Source organism: Salmo salar, chromosome 03, assembly GCF_965601325.2.
Source record: "Salmo salar chromosome 03, fSalSal1, whole genome shotgun sequence".
Taxonomy (NCBI): domain Eukaryota; kingdom Metazoa; phylum Chordata; class Actinopteri; order Salmoniformes; family Salmonidae; genus Salmo; species Salmo salar.
The window spans coordinates 63657501-63676113 of record NC_138293.1 but is presented as its reverse complement, the minus strand read 5'-3'; the positions used below and the strand labels follow the sequence as shown (position 1 = coordinate 63676113).

At 49.1% G+C, this 18613-nt stretch overlaps 1 protein-coding gene across 2 annotated transcripts in view; it reads right to left on the bottom strand.

Annotated features, from left to right (window-relative positions):
- Positions 1-1937, bottom strand: part of LOC106601140 (unconventional myosin-X) — a 55254-nt gene extending 53317 nt beyond the window's left edge. For both annotated transcript variants that reach the window (XM_082973667.1, XM_082973668.1), the window contains exon 1: positions 1237-1937. In XM_082973667.1, coding sequence (XP_082829793.1) covers positions 1237-1371 — 135 coding nt within the window. In that variant the 5' untranslated portion in view covers positions 1372-1937. The remainder of the gene's footprint in view (positions 1-1236) is intronic.
- Positions 1938-18613: the final 16676 nt, after the last annotated feature.

Here is an 18613-nt window from a genome sequence, read left to right as displayed (position 1 = left end):
TGTTACCATGTGTTTCAAGAGCTGGTGTTCAGGGCAAAATCAGGAAGGTGGGTAACTAGGGTGACAAGGAGTCGTGTAGCCAGCTATACCAGCTATAACTCTCTGTGGTGAGGAATGAAATTGGTTTTGGTTGAAGGGCTGCCACTTGTGTGTTGCCCTTCAAAGCAAGCTGCACAAAGATTTATGCTGGCTATGTAGGTTATGCTTAGTTATAACTATGTTATAACTAAGCTCACTGGTCACCATAACAACACCCACCCGTAGCATGCGCTCCAGCAGGTATATCTCACTGGTTATCCCCAAAGCCGACACTACCTTTGGCCGCCTTTCCTTCCAGTTCTCTGCTGCTAATGACTGGAACGAATTGCAAAAATCGCTGAAGTTGGAGACTTGTACCTCCTTCACTAACTTTAAACATCAGCTATCTGAGCAGCTCTCAGATTGCTGCAGCTGTACATAGTCCATCTGTAAATAGCCCAACCAACTACCTACCTCATCCCCATATTGTTTTTATTTACTTTTTTTTGCTCTTTTGCACACCAGTATTTCTACTTGCACATCATCATCTGCACATCTATCACTCCAGTGTTAATTTGCTAAATTGTAATTACTTCGCTACTATGGTCTATATATTGCCTTACCTCCTTACTCCATTTGCACACAGTATATATTGAGTTTTCTATTGTTATTGACTGTACTTTGTTTATCCCATGTGTAACTCTGTGTTGTTGTTTGTGTTGCACTGCTTTGCTTTATCTTGGCCAGGTCGCAGTTGTAAACGAGAACTTGTTCTCAACTGGCCTACCTGGTTAAATAAAAAAAATGTAAAACAAAAAGATAACTATGTTATAACATGTACATGTGTCATAGTAAGCAATCAGATTCAAATACAATTTCTACTTTGTGTACTCTCAAACGTGTTCCATACAGGTTAAATGCTTGATTACTTTTTATAAACATGTAGCGTCAGCCTTTATGGCGTGTTATTATAATTTGTTATGTCTCCCTACGTAGCAAAATCCCAATTGACTGACATATTGGCTGTAATTTAGTAGTCATGAAGATGAGAATAATACATAGGCTGTGCATAGATGCGTATGACAAGTCTTAAGGCTGTGCATAGATGCGTATGACAAGTCTTAACAACGCCGTATAACTGCATCATAGGGGAGGAGGGGGCAGACAAATCATATTAACATGGTAATACTAATAATGCATGCAGATAAGGTTACTTACACGTCCGTTGCAGGTCAGATCCTCCTTGTTGCGCAACTCAAAAGATTCTTCCTCCTCTTTCTCCCCATAGTCCCGTCCGAGCAAATTGAAACCCTGCCTGCAGCACAGAAACCAACAAAATCCTTGCACAGGCATTCAAATCGGGTAAAGTCAGGTGTTTTCGACTATTCTTGTCGTAAAGTCAACATTCACCGTCTGGTCTCTGGGGGTACGCGTGTACGTCTCACAGTACGTAACTAAATCCAGAGTCGCGTGAGGATAACATCCAAGTTGAACAGCTTCTCTCCACAGACTTCCAGAGGGAATATGACAAACAGACACATACGCCAAGAGCACAGTCCAACACTAGCCTATAGAAGAAACATGGAAGCTATCGAAGAGTTCAACCTGGTGAAAGTTAGTCTGAAAGTTGTGTCAAATCTGACCTTCCAAAGGTCTAGTTGTTGCCTTGTCCCGAGACTTTGCTCTTATCTGAAGTCGTTGCGCAAGTTATAACAAGCTAACTAAAATACCAATGTATGTACTTTCAAGCCTAAATACCACTACTGGCTGACAAAACCATGAATATTGTAAATAAAAGCCGTCTAAAGAAATCAATATGAGGAGCGAAATTCGTGTTGCCTGCTGCTATTCATATACTACAGTGTAGTAGCTAAACTAAACGGTAGGCAAGCGATTATGACTTACTTGACTTGAGTTTGAACAAAAGCGTGCCAGAGATCAGCCAGCCTTGAATGGGCGGGTCGAGCCGACCCCTCATGTCGAATGAGAAATGTAACTGGCTGGACTATAACACGCCCAGAAAAAGGCACGCCCATCTTACACGCCCCCTCTTCCAACAGACTATTGCGTCACATGCCTCTTTGATGACCTACGACTTTACCATCCTTGCCCATCATTCTTAAGAAAATATGTTTTCTTACCACATGTCTACTTCATGTTTGTGTGAAGGCTACTGTAAATACGGTGTTGGTAGGCCTAAGCCAGTACTTGTGTAATTGTGTATTTTCATGCTGTTTTTTCTGGTTGATTTAGCGTGTGTGCGTGTGTGTTGTGCGTGCGAGTGTGTGAGTGTGTGTGCATGCCTAATGGTGATGTTAATACAGGCATTTGCCCTCAGAAACACAAGAAATGCCTCAATAGGAAGCAGATGGACTCTCTCCCTTTATTCTCTATTCCAGTAAACTCCCTTCAATGACTTTACGGGCAGTTGTGGTGATCACTGATCACTAATAGACAGAGTTCTTCTTCCCAAATGTTGTTAACTGAGATAAGCTTGTCTGTGACTTTGGGTTTGCACTACAAGAAAGCATTTTTCTTTACTTGTGATATCAGATTGAACTCATGAATGTATTACTTTGTGGTTGGAACTTCTTAATCATGATTACCAGATGTGATCAGATTATATCTAGATGTGTTTTTAGCCAATATAAATTTGGCAAATTATACTTGTTGTTTTGTTCCAGAGTGAATATTGATCAGTAATTACCATACACTATAGCTTTGACACTAGACTAATATACTAGACTGGTGTATGAAATTTGCTTAGAGAGCAATTCAGGAGAACTAGAAAACAACCAACACCTCAAAACTTTTATCCACATTCCCCTGACTTACATAGGCCTACAACCTCTTAAAATGGTCCATACGCACACAGTCGTGAAGAAGGCGCGACATTGCCTCTTCCCCCTCAGGAGGTTGAAAATATTTGGCATGGGACCTCAAATGCTCAAAAAGAGCATCTTGACTGGCTGCATAATTGCTTGGTATGGCAACTGCACCGTCCTGGATCGCATGGTGCTACAGAGGGTGGTGTGGAGAGCCGAGTACGCCACTCCCTACCATTCAGGACCTCTATATCAGGCGGTGTGAAAGGAAGGAAAATTGTTAAAGACTCCAGCCACCCAAGCCATAGACTGTTCTCTCTGCTTCCGCACAGCAAGCGGTTCCAGAGAAACAATTCTGACACCAACAGGCTCCTGAACAGCTTCTATCCCCAAGCTATAAGACTGCAAAATAGCTAACAAAATGGCTACACAGACTTTCTGCATTGACCCTTTTATTTTTGCACAGACTCTATGCACACTCACAGGACTCTACACACCCACTCACACCCACTCACACTGAGACACACAAACACACACATAACACGCACACACATTCATACTAACTCTACACACACACACGCACACACACTCACATACAATCGTTAAATATGCTGCTGCTACTCTGTTTATCATATATCCTGATGCCTAGTGTCACAAGGTGTGGCTCAAGGAAGCAGGAGAGGTAGAGTCAAGCGCAGGAGACAGATGATTCCGTGAATACTTCTTTAATATATCCACACGAAAGAAAAAACACCAGCACGGTCGGGCAGGGCGTATAAATAAAACGCACCACCCTCTCCAAACATAACGCAGGGACACAGCCCAAATATAAACTCCGCGTAAAACATGGGCAGAGGAAAACACACACCCTCACTTCCAAAACAAGAGCCCTGACAAAAACAATCCCGCACAAAACACAAACCTACCTAGCTAGCCTAAATACCCCCCTTACTAACAACTAATACAAAACAGGTGCGTGCCTATCCTAGACCTAACTAACAGAACGTGAAAACAGAGGATCGGTGGCAGCTAGTAGGCCGGCGATGACGACCGCCGAGCGCCGCCCAGGCAAGGAGGGGCGCCACCTTCCATAGGTGTCGTGACAGTACCCCCCCCCCCGACGCGCGGCACCCGCAGCGCGCCGACGCCGGCCTCGAGGATGCCCCGGAGGGCGAGGCGCAGGGCGATCCAGATGGAGGCTGTGGAACACCTGGATTAGCGTTGGGTCCAATATGTCCCCCACCGGTACCCAGCACCTCTCCTCCGGGCCGTACCCCTCCCAGTCCACGAGGTACTGCAGACACATCACCCGGCGCCTGGAGTCCAAGATGGCCCGGACTGTATACGCCGGGGGCCCCTCGATGTCCAGGGGGGGGCGGAGGGACCTCCAGCACCTCATCGTCCTGCAGCGGACCAGCTACCACCGGCCTTAGGAGAGACACATGAAAAGAGGGGTTAATACGATAATAAGAAGGAAGTTGTAACCTGTAACACACCTCGTTTATTCTCCTCAGGACTTTAAATAGCCCTACAAACTGCGGACCCAGTTTCCAGCAGGGCAGGCAGAGGGGCAGGTTCCGGGTTGAGAGCCAGACTCTCTCCCCTGGGGCAAACCCTGGGGCCTCACTGCGGCGACGGTCCGCGCTCTTTTTTTGTTGTGCCCTGGCCCGTTCCAGTGACTCCTGGACGGCGTTTCAGGTCTCCCTCAAGCGCTGGACCCAGTCCTCCACCGCAGGGGCCTCCGTCTGGCTCTGATGCCCGGGCCCCAGGACCGGCTGATAACCCAACACACATTGGAAGGGTGACAGGTTGGTTGAAGAGTGGCGAAGAGAGTTCTGAGCTAACTCGGCCCATGGCATGAACCTCGCCCACTCCCCTGGCCTGTCCCGGCAGTAGTACCGCAGAAACCTGCCCACATCCTGGTTTATCCTCTCTACCTGCCCATTATTTTCGGGGTGGGACCCTGAGGTCAAACTGACCGAGACCCCCAGTCGCTCCATAAATGCACGCCACACCCGGGACGTGAACTGGGGACCTCGATCCGAAACGATGTCCTCAGGCACCCCGTAGTGCCGGAAGACGTGGGTGAATAGAGCTTCCGCGGTCTGCAGGGCTGTAGGAAGACCGGGTAAAGGGAGCAGACGGCAGGACTTAGAGAACCGGTCCACAATGACCAGGACCGCGGTGTTGCCCTGGGACGGTGGGAGATCGGTGAGGAAATCCACCGCCAGGTGGGACCATGGTCGCTGCGGAACCGGGAGGGGCTGTAATTTCCCTCTAGGGAAGTGCCTAGGAGCCTTACTCTGGGCGCACACCGAACAAGAGGAGACATAGCGCCTCACGTCCTTCCCCAAGGTGGGCCACCAGTATTTCCCACTAAGACCACGCACCGTACGCTCAATCCCTGGGTGACCCGAGGAGGGTAGCGTGTGCGCCCACCGAATCAACCGATCGCGGACACCGAGCGGGACGTACTTACGACCCACGGGACACTGAGGAGGAGTAGGTTCCACCCATAACGCCCGCTCGATATCCGCATCCACCTCCCAGACCACCGGTGCCACTAGGCAGGAGGCTGGAAGTATGGGGGTGGGATCAGTGGACCGTTCCTCGGTGTCATGGAGACGAGATAGTGAGTCGGCCTTAGTGTTCCGGGAACCTGGTTGTGAACTGAAATCTCTCAAAGAACATCGCCCACCTGGCTTGACGAGGGTTCAGTCTCCATCGCCGCCTGGATGTACTCCAGGTTACGGTGGTCGGTCCAGATAAGAAAAGGGTGACGCGCCCCCTCAAGCCAATGTCTCCACACCTTCAGGGCTCTTACCACAGCCAGCAACTCCCTGTCCCCCACATCATAGTTACGCTCCGCCAGACTCAACTTCTTAGAGAAGAAAGCGCAGGGGCGAAGCTTCGGTGGCGTGCCCGAGCGTTGTGATAGCACAGCTCCTACCCCAGCCTCGGACGCGCCCACCTCTACTATGAATGGCAAAGAGGGATCCGGATGCGCCAGCACCGGAGCATCAGTGAACAGAGCCTTCAGACGGCTAAAGGCCCTGTCTGCCTCCGCCGACCACCGCAGCCGCACCGGGCCCCCCTTCATCAGTGAGGTGATGGGAGCTGGCACCTGCCCTAAGCCCCGGATAAACCTCCGATAGTAATTGGCAAACCCCAAGAACCGCTGCACCTCCTTCACCGTGGTGGGAGTCGGCCAATTACGCACGGCCAAAATGCGGTCACATTCCATCACCACCATATGTGGAAATGCGATATGCCAGGAAAGAGACGGCTGGCTTGTAGAACTCACATTTCTCAGCCTTAACGTATAGGTCATGCTCCACCAGTCGCCCAAGCACTTTACGCACCAGAGACACATGCTTGGCGCGTGTAGCGGAGTAGATCAGAATATCATTGATGTACACCACCACACCCTGACCGAGCAGGTCCCGGAGAATCTCGTCCACAAAGGATTGGAAGACGGCGGGAGCATTCTTTAACCCATATGGCATGACGAGGTACTCATAATGGCCAGATGTGGTACTAAATGCAGTTTTCCACTTATCCCCCCCTCGGATACGGACCAGATTGTATGCACTCCTGAGATCTAATTTCGTGAAGAAGCGCGCCCCGTGAAATGACTCTACCGCCGAGGCGATGAGAGGTAGCGGGTACCTGAAACCCATCGTAATAGCATTTAGACCTCTATAGTCAATGCACGGGCGCAGACACCCCTCCTTCTTCTTCACAAAAAAGAAGCTTGAGGAGACAGGTGAGTTAGATGGCCGAATGTATCCCTGCCTCAAGGATTCAGTGACGTATGTCTCCATAGCCACTGTCTCCTCCTGAGACAGGGGATACACGTGACTACGGGGAAGTGCAGCGCCTACCTGGAGGTTTATCACACAGTCTCCTCGTCAATGAGGTGGTAATTGGGTCGCCTTCGTTTTACTGAAGGCGATAGCCAAATCGGCATATTCTGAGGGAATGTGCATGGTAGAGACTTGGTCTGGACTCTCCACCGTAGTCGCACCGACGGAAACCCCTATGCATCTGCCCAAGCACTCCTTTGACCACCCCTTAAGAGCCCTCTGTCTCCACGAAATCTTAGGGTTGTGAGTGGCTAGCCAGGGGATCCCTAGTACCACCGGAAACGCCGGGGAATCAATGAGGAAGAGACTGATACTCTCCTCATGACCCCCCCCCCCCCCGCATTACCATGACCAGTGGCACGGTGACCTCCCTGACCAGCCCTGACCCTAGTGGTCGACTGTCTAAGGCGTGCACGGGGAAGGGTTGGTCCAGCTGGACCAAGGGAATCGCTAACTTAGCGGCGACTCCATGGTCCATAAAACTCCCTGCTGCGCCTGAATCGACTAGCGCCTTAAGCCGGGAGTGAGGGGAAAAAGCGGGAAAGGACACTAACGCATACATGTGACTGACAGGGGGGTCTGGGTGAGGCTGGCGCTGACTCACCTGAGGTGTCAAAGAAGCGCTCTGCCTGCCCTCTAGACTCCCGGGTGAGCTCCTCCAGGACCGGTCCACAGTGTGTCCTCTGCGACCACAGGCGGTACAGGAGAGGGCTCCCCCTCCAGTCTTCCTGGCTGCAGCCCCCCCATAGGTGTGGGAGCAGGAGGGCTGGGAGGTGGAATGAGCAGGGCCCGGTTCGGACGCCCACGGGCGGCCAGCAGATTGTCCAAACGGATAGACAGGTCAATCAGCTGGTCCAGGGTGATGGTCGTGTCCCTACAGGCTAACTCCCGGTGGATGTCCTCCCTCAAACTACACCGGTAGTGATCTATAAGGGCCCTCTCATTCCAACCCACTCCAGCGGCCAAGGTCCGGAACTCAAGAGCAAAGTCCTGCGCGCTCCTTGTCTACTGTCTCAGGTGGAATAGCCGCTCCCCCGCCATTCTCCCCTCCGGGGGATGATCGAACACTGCCCGGAAGCGGCGGGTGAACTCCGGGTAGTTGTCCCTGGCTGAGTCCGGACTGTCCCAAACGGCATTGGCCCATACCAGGACTCTACCTGTGAGACACGAGATGAGGACGCTGACACTCTCCTCCCCCGAGGGAGGAGGACGGACGGTCGCCAGGTATAACTCCAGCTGGAGTAGGAACCCCTTACACCCAGCGGCCGTGCCATCGTACTCCCTGGGGGGGCGAGTTTAACCCCGCTGGTACTGGGTGCTGTGGGTACTGGTTGGGGTGCCGGCTGTTGACCCGCCTGGTCAGTGGGGCCGGAAGCGCTTCGGTCCCATCTCTCCAGGCGCGCCAGCACCTGGTCCATGGCGGTACCCAGACGGTGGAGGAGGGTGGAGTGTTGAGCGACCCTCTCGTCCATGGACGGGGCTGGCGCTGAAGCTCCTGCTGACTCCATTTTCTTTGGTGCGGGATTCTGTCACAAGGTGTGGCTCAAGGAAGCAGGAGAGGTAGAGTCAAGCGCAGGAGACAGATGATTCCGTGAATACTTCTTTAATATATCCACACGAAAGAAAAAACACAAGCACGGTCGGGCAGGGCGTATAAATAAAACGCACCACCCTCTCCAAACATAACGTAGGGACACAGCCCAAATATAAACTCCGCGTAAAACACGGGCAGAGGAAAACACAGACCCTCACTTCCAAAACAAGAGCCCTGACAAAAACAATCCCGCACAAAACACAAACTTGCCTAGCTAACCTAAATACCCCCCCTACTAACAACTAATACAGAACAGGTGTGTGCCTATCCTAGACCTAACTAACAGAACGTGAAAACAGAGGATCGGTGGCAGCTAGTAGGCCGGCGACGACGACCGCCGAGCGCCGCCCGGGCGAGGAGGGGCGCCACCTTCCGTAGGTGTTGTGACACCTAGTCACCTTACCCCTATAAATATCTACCTCCACCACTCCAGTATCCATGCACACAGTAAATATGGTATTGTCATTGACCCTGTATATAACTACTGACCCTGGAACTGACCCTGTATATAGCTACTGACCCTGGAACTGACCCTGTATATAGCTACTGACCCTGGAACTGACCCTGGAACTGACCCTGTATATAGCTACTGAACCTGGAACTGACCCTGTATATAGCTACTGACCCTGGAACTGACCCTGTATATAGCTACTGACCCTGGAACTGACCCTGGAACTGACCCTGTATATAGCTACTGAACCTGGAACTGACCCTGTATATAGCTACTGACCCTGGAACTGACCCTGTATACAGCTACTGAACCTGGAACTGACCCTGTATATAGCTACTGACCCTGGAACTGACCCTGTATATAGCTACTGACCCTGGAACTGACCCTGTATATAGCTACTGACCCTGGAACTGACCCTGTATATAGCTACTGACCCTGGAACTGACCCTGTATATAGCTACTGACCCTGGAACTGACCCTGTATATAGCTACTGATCCTGGAACTGACCTTGTATATAGCTACTGACCCTGGAACTGACCCTGTATATAGCTACTGACCCTGGAACTGACCTTGTATATAGCTACTGACCCTGGAACTGACCCTGTATATAGCTTCTTACTTTTTCGTGTTCTTCTTATTTATATTTCTCATGTGTTTTTGTCCTGCTTTACTTCAATTGATAGTACTACGGATACTGATTGCTGCGTTGTTGGGAAAGAGGTTGTAAGAAAGGAATTTCACTGTATTTGTGTCAATAAAACTCTTTCTACACTACAACATTCCACCGCTGTCCAACCCAAACTCTAACTCTTATACTGTCCTTTTGACGCCCTCAAACACACACACACACACACACACACACACACACACACACACACACACACACACACACACACCACACACACACACACACACACACACACACATACACACACGCACACACACACACACACACACACACACACACACTCCCCAATCCCCCCCACCTTCCCCTCTTCCACTTTGTTGAGCACTCTGTAAAGGTGCCGTGGTAGAAGGCAGAGTGACTGGTGCTAAATCCAGACACGTGATATCTCTCTAGACCCCTCGGCGCTCACTCTCATTTCTCCCTTAATATCCCTTCATTTCCCCTGCGCTGCTTGGAGCAAACTCCCCCGTGCATTCATGCTCAGCCGGCCTTAACTTATTCTTGACTGTAGGGACATTTAGTAGGGATCGCTGTGTGCTGCAGACTACTGGTCTGTCTGAGGATCATTCCCTACTGGTTGTCTACGTGCCGCTCTTGACTCAATCCCTTTAGCATTTCTAAAGCACAGGCGTAAGCATACATGTCTGTATGTTTACACACACGCGCACACACGCACACACGCACTCACGCACGCTCGCACGCACGCACGCTCGCACGCACAATCGCACGCTCGCACACACACACACACACACACACACACACACACACACACACACACACACACACACTACTACTGTCTCCCCCCATGCTCTGTGAACCCCCCACCTCTTCTGTACCCCATAGTGCTGTGAGGGATAAACTCTCATTATTGTGTGCAGCACAGCAGCTCAATAAAAGCCTATGGATGTCCCTGTTCTGCCGAGTGCCAGCTCCACAATGCACAGTGTCATGTACCATAAGCTCTCTGCCTGCCTCCCTCCCTCAGCCCCGCAGGCCACCCCCAGCCCAAGCACTATGAGGGGGAGAGGAGAGGAGCTGCTCACTGTTTTACAATAACTGTACCATGACACAGGCAGAGCGAGAGAGTGGGGGGGGGGGTGGCCTGAGGTGCGGGCGTGAAGTTTTTGTTCTGTTTATAGTGAGTATGTATGTGAGTGTATGGATGTGTTTTTCTCTGAGTATGGAGAGTTTCCCCAGCAGCTCTCCTCAGTAATTCTCTCCCTGTCTTGAGTGAACGGCCCTCCCCCACCTCCCCTCTATCTGTATCATTCTCAGTTCTCTCTCTCTCTCTCTCTCGCTCTCTCTCTCTCTCTCTCTCTCTCTCTCTCTCTCTCTCTCTCTCTCTCTCTCTCTCGCTCTCTCTCTCTCTGGGCCAGATCCTCCCCCATCTCCCAGAACAATACCCCAGAGGCCCAGCTCCCACAGACCTGCAGGAACATATGTTTTATTTTTAGAGCTCGCTCAGCCCACGCCAACGTAATAAAACAGAAAAAAAGAAAGGCCTCTCCCTCCACACGGTTTCTGAGAGTTGAAGTTTCACAGAAAGTGAACGGCTGTTATTATGATTACATCATAGATCAAGAGAATTCATTGTCAGTGTGTCAGATTAGTTTTTCTTTGTTTGCGGGAAGGAAGGAGCATCCAAAATATTCTATATTCCTCTTTCTCTGTTTGCATCACTGTGCGCCAACACAAAGCGATTGATCCCATTCATTTACAGTCTCTTTCCAAACTGTCTTAGTCTCACCCAGCCCCCCTCATTTTTTCTCTCGCTACCCCCATCACTCCCCTTCCCCCTTCTGTCTTCCTCTCCCCCTGCTCTCCTCCTTCAGGCCCCCCTCTCTCCTGCCTCTCAGTTTCCCTCAGTTGAGATATGATGCTCCATTAACACATGCACACACCCACTCACTCAGGCAGGCGAGGGGGGGGGGGGGGGCTCTATGATGATGGGATGGGGGTCCTGCTTGGTTGGTACGTATGAGATTGGGATAGACTCTGCTATCCCTGGAAAAAGACCATTGGTGTGTAGGAGAGATTGCTCTAGTATTTGTAGTCATTTTTGGGGAGAAGGTCCACACAGGGAGACAGACAGGGTAGGGGTTGTCTTCTTAAGCCATAAACATATCTCTTACTCTTGTTTCCACTCCTTTTCCCACCCACTCACTAACTCTATCTCTCTCCTGGTGGGGTATTAATCAAATATTTCCCCCAAGCCTTTCTGTTGGCCGATCCCACCCACTTCCTGTCTTCCTACCTCTCCGCTCCTCTCTTCTCCTCTCCACGGCCGCCCCAGCCCATTTGTTGACATTGGTGGTTTGGTGTTTCCAAGGGAGACGTTTTGTAGAATAGACCCAAGTCACACATGTCAGGCTGATGGGAGACAGAGCAGAGCAGGCCCTGTTGTTCACAGTCTCTCTGTGCACCATCCAGTTACATGTAGGATTACTGCACACGTCTTATGAGGGTGTACTTGACTGATTATTAACATCAACGTTTCAGTGAAGCTTTAAAAGTCAGTGTAAGTTAGTGGACCCTACGGTCTTGTCAGGGATTGGAGCGGTTGATAGGTTAGGATTGGAGAGGGGTAGGCCTACTTATTTATTGGTGCAAATTGTGGTATTTACTTACAGGTGCAGAAGTTGAATAAAGTTGGATCCATCTAGATTTTCAACAGCAAACAATACATGGCCAATAACTGAAGCTACGACTGGTCGACGCTGTGAAAGGAGGGAGGGTGGTTCCTTTGGAAGGAGATCTGTCTTTGAAGAGTTAGCTACAACCATCATCTTACAGATGCAGTCCCAGTGTTCAAAGGTCAGGGGTCATCTCATTCCTCTGAAATAGGGATTTAGACTATCTACTTTACCCTATTGACCTCTCAACCCAATCTCCTACAGGATTTCCTGAGTCCCCACTGGGTCAAGCGTTGAACTTAACCCCCATCTCATCTCTCCACCCTTCACCCTACTGCTGTTAGGTATGGTTGAGGGTTACGCTATGAGGCTACAGTTAGTTGGTGAATAGAGGGGCGCTATTGGCCCATTATGTACTGGATAGTGGAGCCCTTTAACTACAGTACCTGACTGGAAGTTCCATCTGAGGAATATCCTTATATATATATATATATATATATATATATATATATATATATATATATATATACTGCTCAAAAAAATTAAGGGAACACTTAAACAACACAATGTAACTCCAAGTCAATCACACTTCTGTGAAATCAAACTGTCCACTTAGGAAGCAACACTGATTGACAATACATTTCACATGCTGTTGTGCAAATGGAATAGACAACAGGTGGAAATTATAGGCAATTAGCAAGACACCCCCAATAAAGGAGTGGTTCTGCAGGTGGTAACCACAGACCACTTCTCAGTTCCTATGCTTCCTGGCTGATGTTTTGGTCACTTTTGAATGCTGGCGGTGCTTTCACTCTAGTGGTAGCATGAGACGGAGTCTACAACCCACACAAGTGGCTCAGGTAGTGCAGCTCATCCAGGATGGCACATCAATGCGAGCTGTGTCAAGAAGGTTTGCTGTGTCTGTCAGCGTAGTGTCCAGAGCATGGAGGCGCTACCAGGAGACAGGCCAGTACATCAGGAGACGTGGAAGAGGCCGTAGGAGGGCAACAACCCAGCAGCAGGACCGCCTTTGTGCAAGGAGGAGCAGGAGGAGCACTGCCAGAGCCCTGCAAAATGACCTCCAGCAGGCCACAAATGTGCATGTGTCTGCTCAAACGGTCAGAAACAGACTCCATGAGGGTGGTATGAGGGCCCGACATCCACAGGTGGGGGTTGTGCTTACAGCCCAACACCGTGCAGGACGTTTGGCATTTGCCAGAGAACACCAAGAATGGCAAATTCGCCACTGGCGCCCTGTGCTATTCACAGATGAAAGCAGGTTCACACTGAGCACGTGACAGACGTGACAGAGTCTGGAGACGCAGTGGAGAACGTTCTGCTGCCTGCAACATCCTCCAGCATGACCGGTTTGGCGGTGGGTCAGTCATCGTGTGGGGTGGCATTTCTTTGGGGGGCCGCACAGCCCTCCATGTGCTCGCCAGAGGTAGCCTGACTGCCATTAGGTACCGAGATGAGATCCTCAGACCCCTTGTGAGACAATATGCTGGTGCGGTTGGCCCTGGGTTCCTCCTAATGCAAGACAATGCTAGACCTCATGTGGCTGGAGTGTGTCATCAGTTCCTGCAAGAGGAAGGCATTGATGCTATGGACTGGCCCGCCCGTTCCCCAGACCTGAATCCAATTGAGCACATCTGGGACATCATGTCTCGCTCCATCCACCAACGCCACGTTGCACCACAGACTGTCCAGGAGTTGGCGGATGCTTTAGTCCAGGTCTGGGAGGAGATCCCTCAGGAGACCATCCGCCACCTCATCAGGAGCATGCCCAGGCGTTGTAGGGAGGTCATACAGGCACGTGGAGGCCACACACACTACTGAGCCTCATTTTGACTTGTTTTAAGGACATTACATCAAAGTTGGATCAGCCTGTAGTGTGGATTTCCACTTTAATTTTGAGTGTGACTCCAAATCCAGACCTCCATGGGTTGATAAATTGGATTTCCATTGATTATTTTTGTGTGATTTTGTTGTCAGCACATTCAACTATGTAAAGAAAAAAGTATTTAATAAGATTATTTCATTCATTCAGATCTAGGATGTGTTATTTTAGTGTTCCCTTGATTTTTTTGAGCAGTGTATATATATATATATATAACCTTTATTTAACTAGGCAAGTTAGTTAAGAACAAATTCTTATTTAGAATGACGGCCTACACCGGCCAAACCCGGAAGACGCTGGGCCAATTGCGCGCCGCCCTAAGGGACTCCCAATCACGGCCGGTTGTGATACAGCCTGGATTTGAACCAGGGTGTCTGTAGTGACGCCTCAAGCACTGAAATGTAGTGCCTTAGACCGCTGCACCACCCAATACTATGTGACAGAAAGGCCATGTAATGGAAAAAAAGAGAATTAAAGAATGACGATGTGGACTGTGAGTGTAATCAGTGTATGTTGTGTGTGTATGTGCATGTGTAACGCATGCTTGTGCGTGTGTGTGTGTACAGCAGGTCTCCCTGGTCAGCCTGAGGGGTCATGTTAACTAGCAGTGGAGGATCATGGGGTTTTGAACCATCGCCGCGGGCACATCTGTTCCCAGAGAGAGAGGGAGCCTGTGGTGGAGCAGAGGGACTGGTGTCAGGGCCAGGGCAGGGCGAGAAGGGGAAACATTCCCAGTTTAAACTTCTGACCCCCTCGCCCAAGTTAACCCACAACCCCTCTCTGGCTTCAGTACTGTATTAATACCCCTAGCACTACCATCCTGTTACACTGAGCACACCTGCCTGTCACACCAGTACATCCCTCAAATTGGACTGGAAGAGACTTTGTGTTATACTGTGTTACTGGTACACTGCTAGTGTTGTGTTGAGAGATGGGAGTTTACTGCGTGAGGAATGTTTTGCTTTAAAGAGCCTCTTCTGTTTAAGCAGGCCACTGTGGTGTATGTCCACAGGAGGACAGGAGCTGAACTGACTGGCTGTGTGTGTATTGACTGAGCATACACAAACTAACCAAGCGTTTTGCTACCTCACCCTCTGGACAATAATACAAGGGACAGTTTAGAACTTACAATAGAAATCTCTGTCCCCACCCTCCGCCCCTTCAGTCAGAGTAGGGAACATTTAATACTTTTCCCTGGGTTCTGTTGAACTCTTTTAGGAGTCTGGAAACATTGATTTATCTCCTTTTAAACGATATTCTCCTGAAAAATAAAAAAGCTAATCTGAGTTTACAAAACATGTTATCTTTCTCTGAGCTGAGTTACAGTAGGCGTATACAGTGCTGTAAGTATTTTGGATTAAGTATAAGGTTATATCAAGGACACCGAAGACGTGCGTGCCCTCAGTAGAATTACATAACAGGACTTTACACCATTACCCCCCCGTTACTCATACATAGATGAATATTCCATAGGCACTAATTCCTCAACTGACCAAAAAATGAAAACAAGACAAGAAACAAAAGCTTAAGCTCCCTTATCATCGACTTTAATCTTTAAACCAAACAACAGGCAGGAAAGAACTTCACAGCCTTGAGACAAAACGAGGGAGAAAAAACAGGGAGATAGGAGATAGGAGATAGGGGAGGAGGGATAACGGGATAGGAGAGATGCTGGGATTGCGATGAAGAGGTAGAAGACAAAACAAGGAAAAAGCCAAACAAACAGTGAGGAGAGACAGAGGCCAGACGCCCTCATATTGCCTGGTATTTTCACATTAAAGGGAAAAGGCTGGAGAGATAAGGCTTGATGGAATGCACACTGCGCAGTTCAATACAGTTACACTCCGTCTATTCTGTCCTCGGGCAAGGCTCACTGCTCAAAAGCCAAAACAGCATTTCAAATCGTTTTTTGGAGTTAGTGTGCATGCATTGCCACTCTTACGTGCATGGTGGACATTGGAGAGGTAGAAGGAGGCAGTAAAACTGAGGTTCGTTGAGAATCAAGGGAGGGTAACAGGCTCAGCAGGCTCAGAGAGGAGAGAGGATAACTTATTGAGAGTTAAGGGACTGGGCAGATGGCCAGGGTCCTTGAACTATTTTTGGCTCTTTGACTGTGTGCTCAGTACTCAGAAAACAGAATGTGTGGTACTTTGCCAAAATAAAACTCTGGACCGACCTGTGTGGGTGTGTGTGTGTGTGTGTTTGTGTGTGTGCGTGCGCGTGTGTGTGTGAGCATGCATATGTGTGTGTGTGTGTGTGTGTGTGTGTGTGTACTGTAAGTGTGTGTGTGACTGTGTGTGTGTGTGTGTGTGTGTTTGTGTCTACATGTATACACGCTGGGGGAATGTGTTGACTGGCAGTCACAACAGGGTGTTGCTGAATGATGGACATGTCAGAAACATTGGCAGATTCAGTGGAAACCCTTTGCCCAGCACGACTAATACGATACCTGTGTATACCTCAAACTTAGTAAAGAACCTTCACAGAGGACCTTTGCAAACTTCTGCTCCTTTGATTTGGCTCTGCCTGTGGGAGTGTTTAGCTCAATGTAAGGTAGTAAGGTTGAAAAGCACGTCAGCATGTCTTCCAGGTATATACTGAAAGCGTGTGTGTGTGTGTGTGTGTGTGTGTGTGTGTGTGTGTGTGTGTGTGTGTGTGTGGTGTGGGGCTCAGGATCTGCTGAGGCCCAGATCCAGACTGTTGCTAGGCGCCGTGACCTCCAAAAGCAACAGTTTCCTGGGCGGAGGGTGAACCCTGCTATGTGCGGGGCAGTGTTTCATTACTGCACCCTCCTCCAAACACACCACATACCACACACCACTGCCGTCTCCTTCAGGAACCGCTCATGGGTTCATTCTGTAAATGCTAGGAGCAACATCCATCTCTTAATGTCCCCACCAATCAATGCTGATTGCCTTATTTTTCTTTGGCTGACCAGAAGAGTCAGAATGGCCACCGTTCACTGGGAGGTCTCTCTCTCTCTCTCTCTCTCTGTCTCTCTCTCTGTCTCTCTCTCTCTCTCTCTCTCTCTGTCTCTCTCTCTCTCTCTCTCTTTCTCTCTCTCTGTCTCTCTCTCTCTCCCTCTCTCTCTCTCTCCCTCTCCCTCTCTCTCTCTGTCTCTCTCTCTGTCTCTCTCTCTCTCTCATCATGCAGGAACAGACTGCAGTGTCAGACATTTAACACAGACTCAATGTGGGTTTGACCTCCAAACAACTGGTGCAACACAAGCCTGCTTGGATTAAAGAAACATCACATGATTACTTTCCATTTAAAATCATATTCTGCCACTAGTATGCCTACCCTGCTAGGCCTGATAGAGGAATTACAGCCATTCCAGAGAAGCACTCCCCCCTCTGAGCTGAGTGGGGGCCATCTGCAGTGCTGAGAGGACAGGCCGTACTGCCAGAGGTACTTTACTGGAGCTCAGCTCTCTGCTCCAAGAAAAAGGAATCAGCACTGGCCCAGGGTGAAGGAGAAAAGGCCTGTAGGACTGTCTGGCCAACCCTGTGTGTGTGTGTGTGTGTGTGTGTGTGTGTGTGTGTGTGTGTGTGTGTGTGTGTGTGTGTGTGTGTGTGTGTGTGTGTGTGTGTGTGTGTGTGTGTGTGTGTGTGTCTAGGGTGGTTTGAGGGGGTTGGTGTGGGAGATTCCTAGTAAATATGTTTGGTGAACCCATGGATCACCTCAAGCCTTTCTGCTTTGAGTCTCATTACAGTTTTTTACAATCACTTTGGCACTAATTTCAGAACCTTGATGTCATTTTTCAAAACTCTAGACACAAAACTCACAACCGATGATAAAAATGCACATTTTTCAAAACTCTAACACTTTTTCCAAATGCTTCAATACAATACACATACAGATAAGATCATTTGTTCATTGAACTAAAATCACCTGTTCAAAATGACACAACTTAACATCAAAGTATTACCATTTCACACTGTTGCATTACTCTTAATGCATAGCTTTATGGAAACTATATTTCATGTTTAGATCATGAAAGTTTCAGGATAACGAGATCCATTGACACCAATTACTGTGGAACATGAACCAATTGGACTACATTATCTATGGATGTAATATTTCATCATCATTCTTTATCAGACACTGTTTCTATGGTCCCATGTACCACTTTCCAGACCATGTTTTCAGATTTGACATGACTGTACACTCACCGGCCACTTTATTAGGTACACCTATCTAGTACTGGGTTGGACCCCCTTTTGCCTCCACAACAGCCTGAATTATTCACGGTGTTGTACGTTAAGAGATGCCCTTCTGCACACCACTGTTTTAGACAGCTGTTATTTGAGCATTTGTGGCCTTTCTGTTAGCTTGAATGAGTCTGGACATTCTCCTCTGATCTCTCTCATTAACAAGGTGTTTTTGCCTACAGAACTGCCGCTCACTGAATGTGTTTTGTTTATCGCACCATTCTCTGTAAACTCTGGAGACTGTAGTGTGTAAAAATCCCAGGAGGGCAGCTGTTTCTGAGATGCTGGAACCACCATGTGTGGCACCAACAATCATACCACGGTCAAAGCTGCTTAGATTACGCATCTCGCCCGTTCTAATGTTTGGTCGAACAACATCTAAAGCGCTCTACTCTATATACTCTATATATTGAGTTGTAGGCAGCC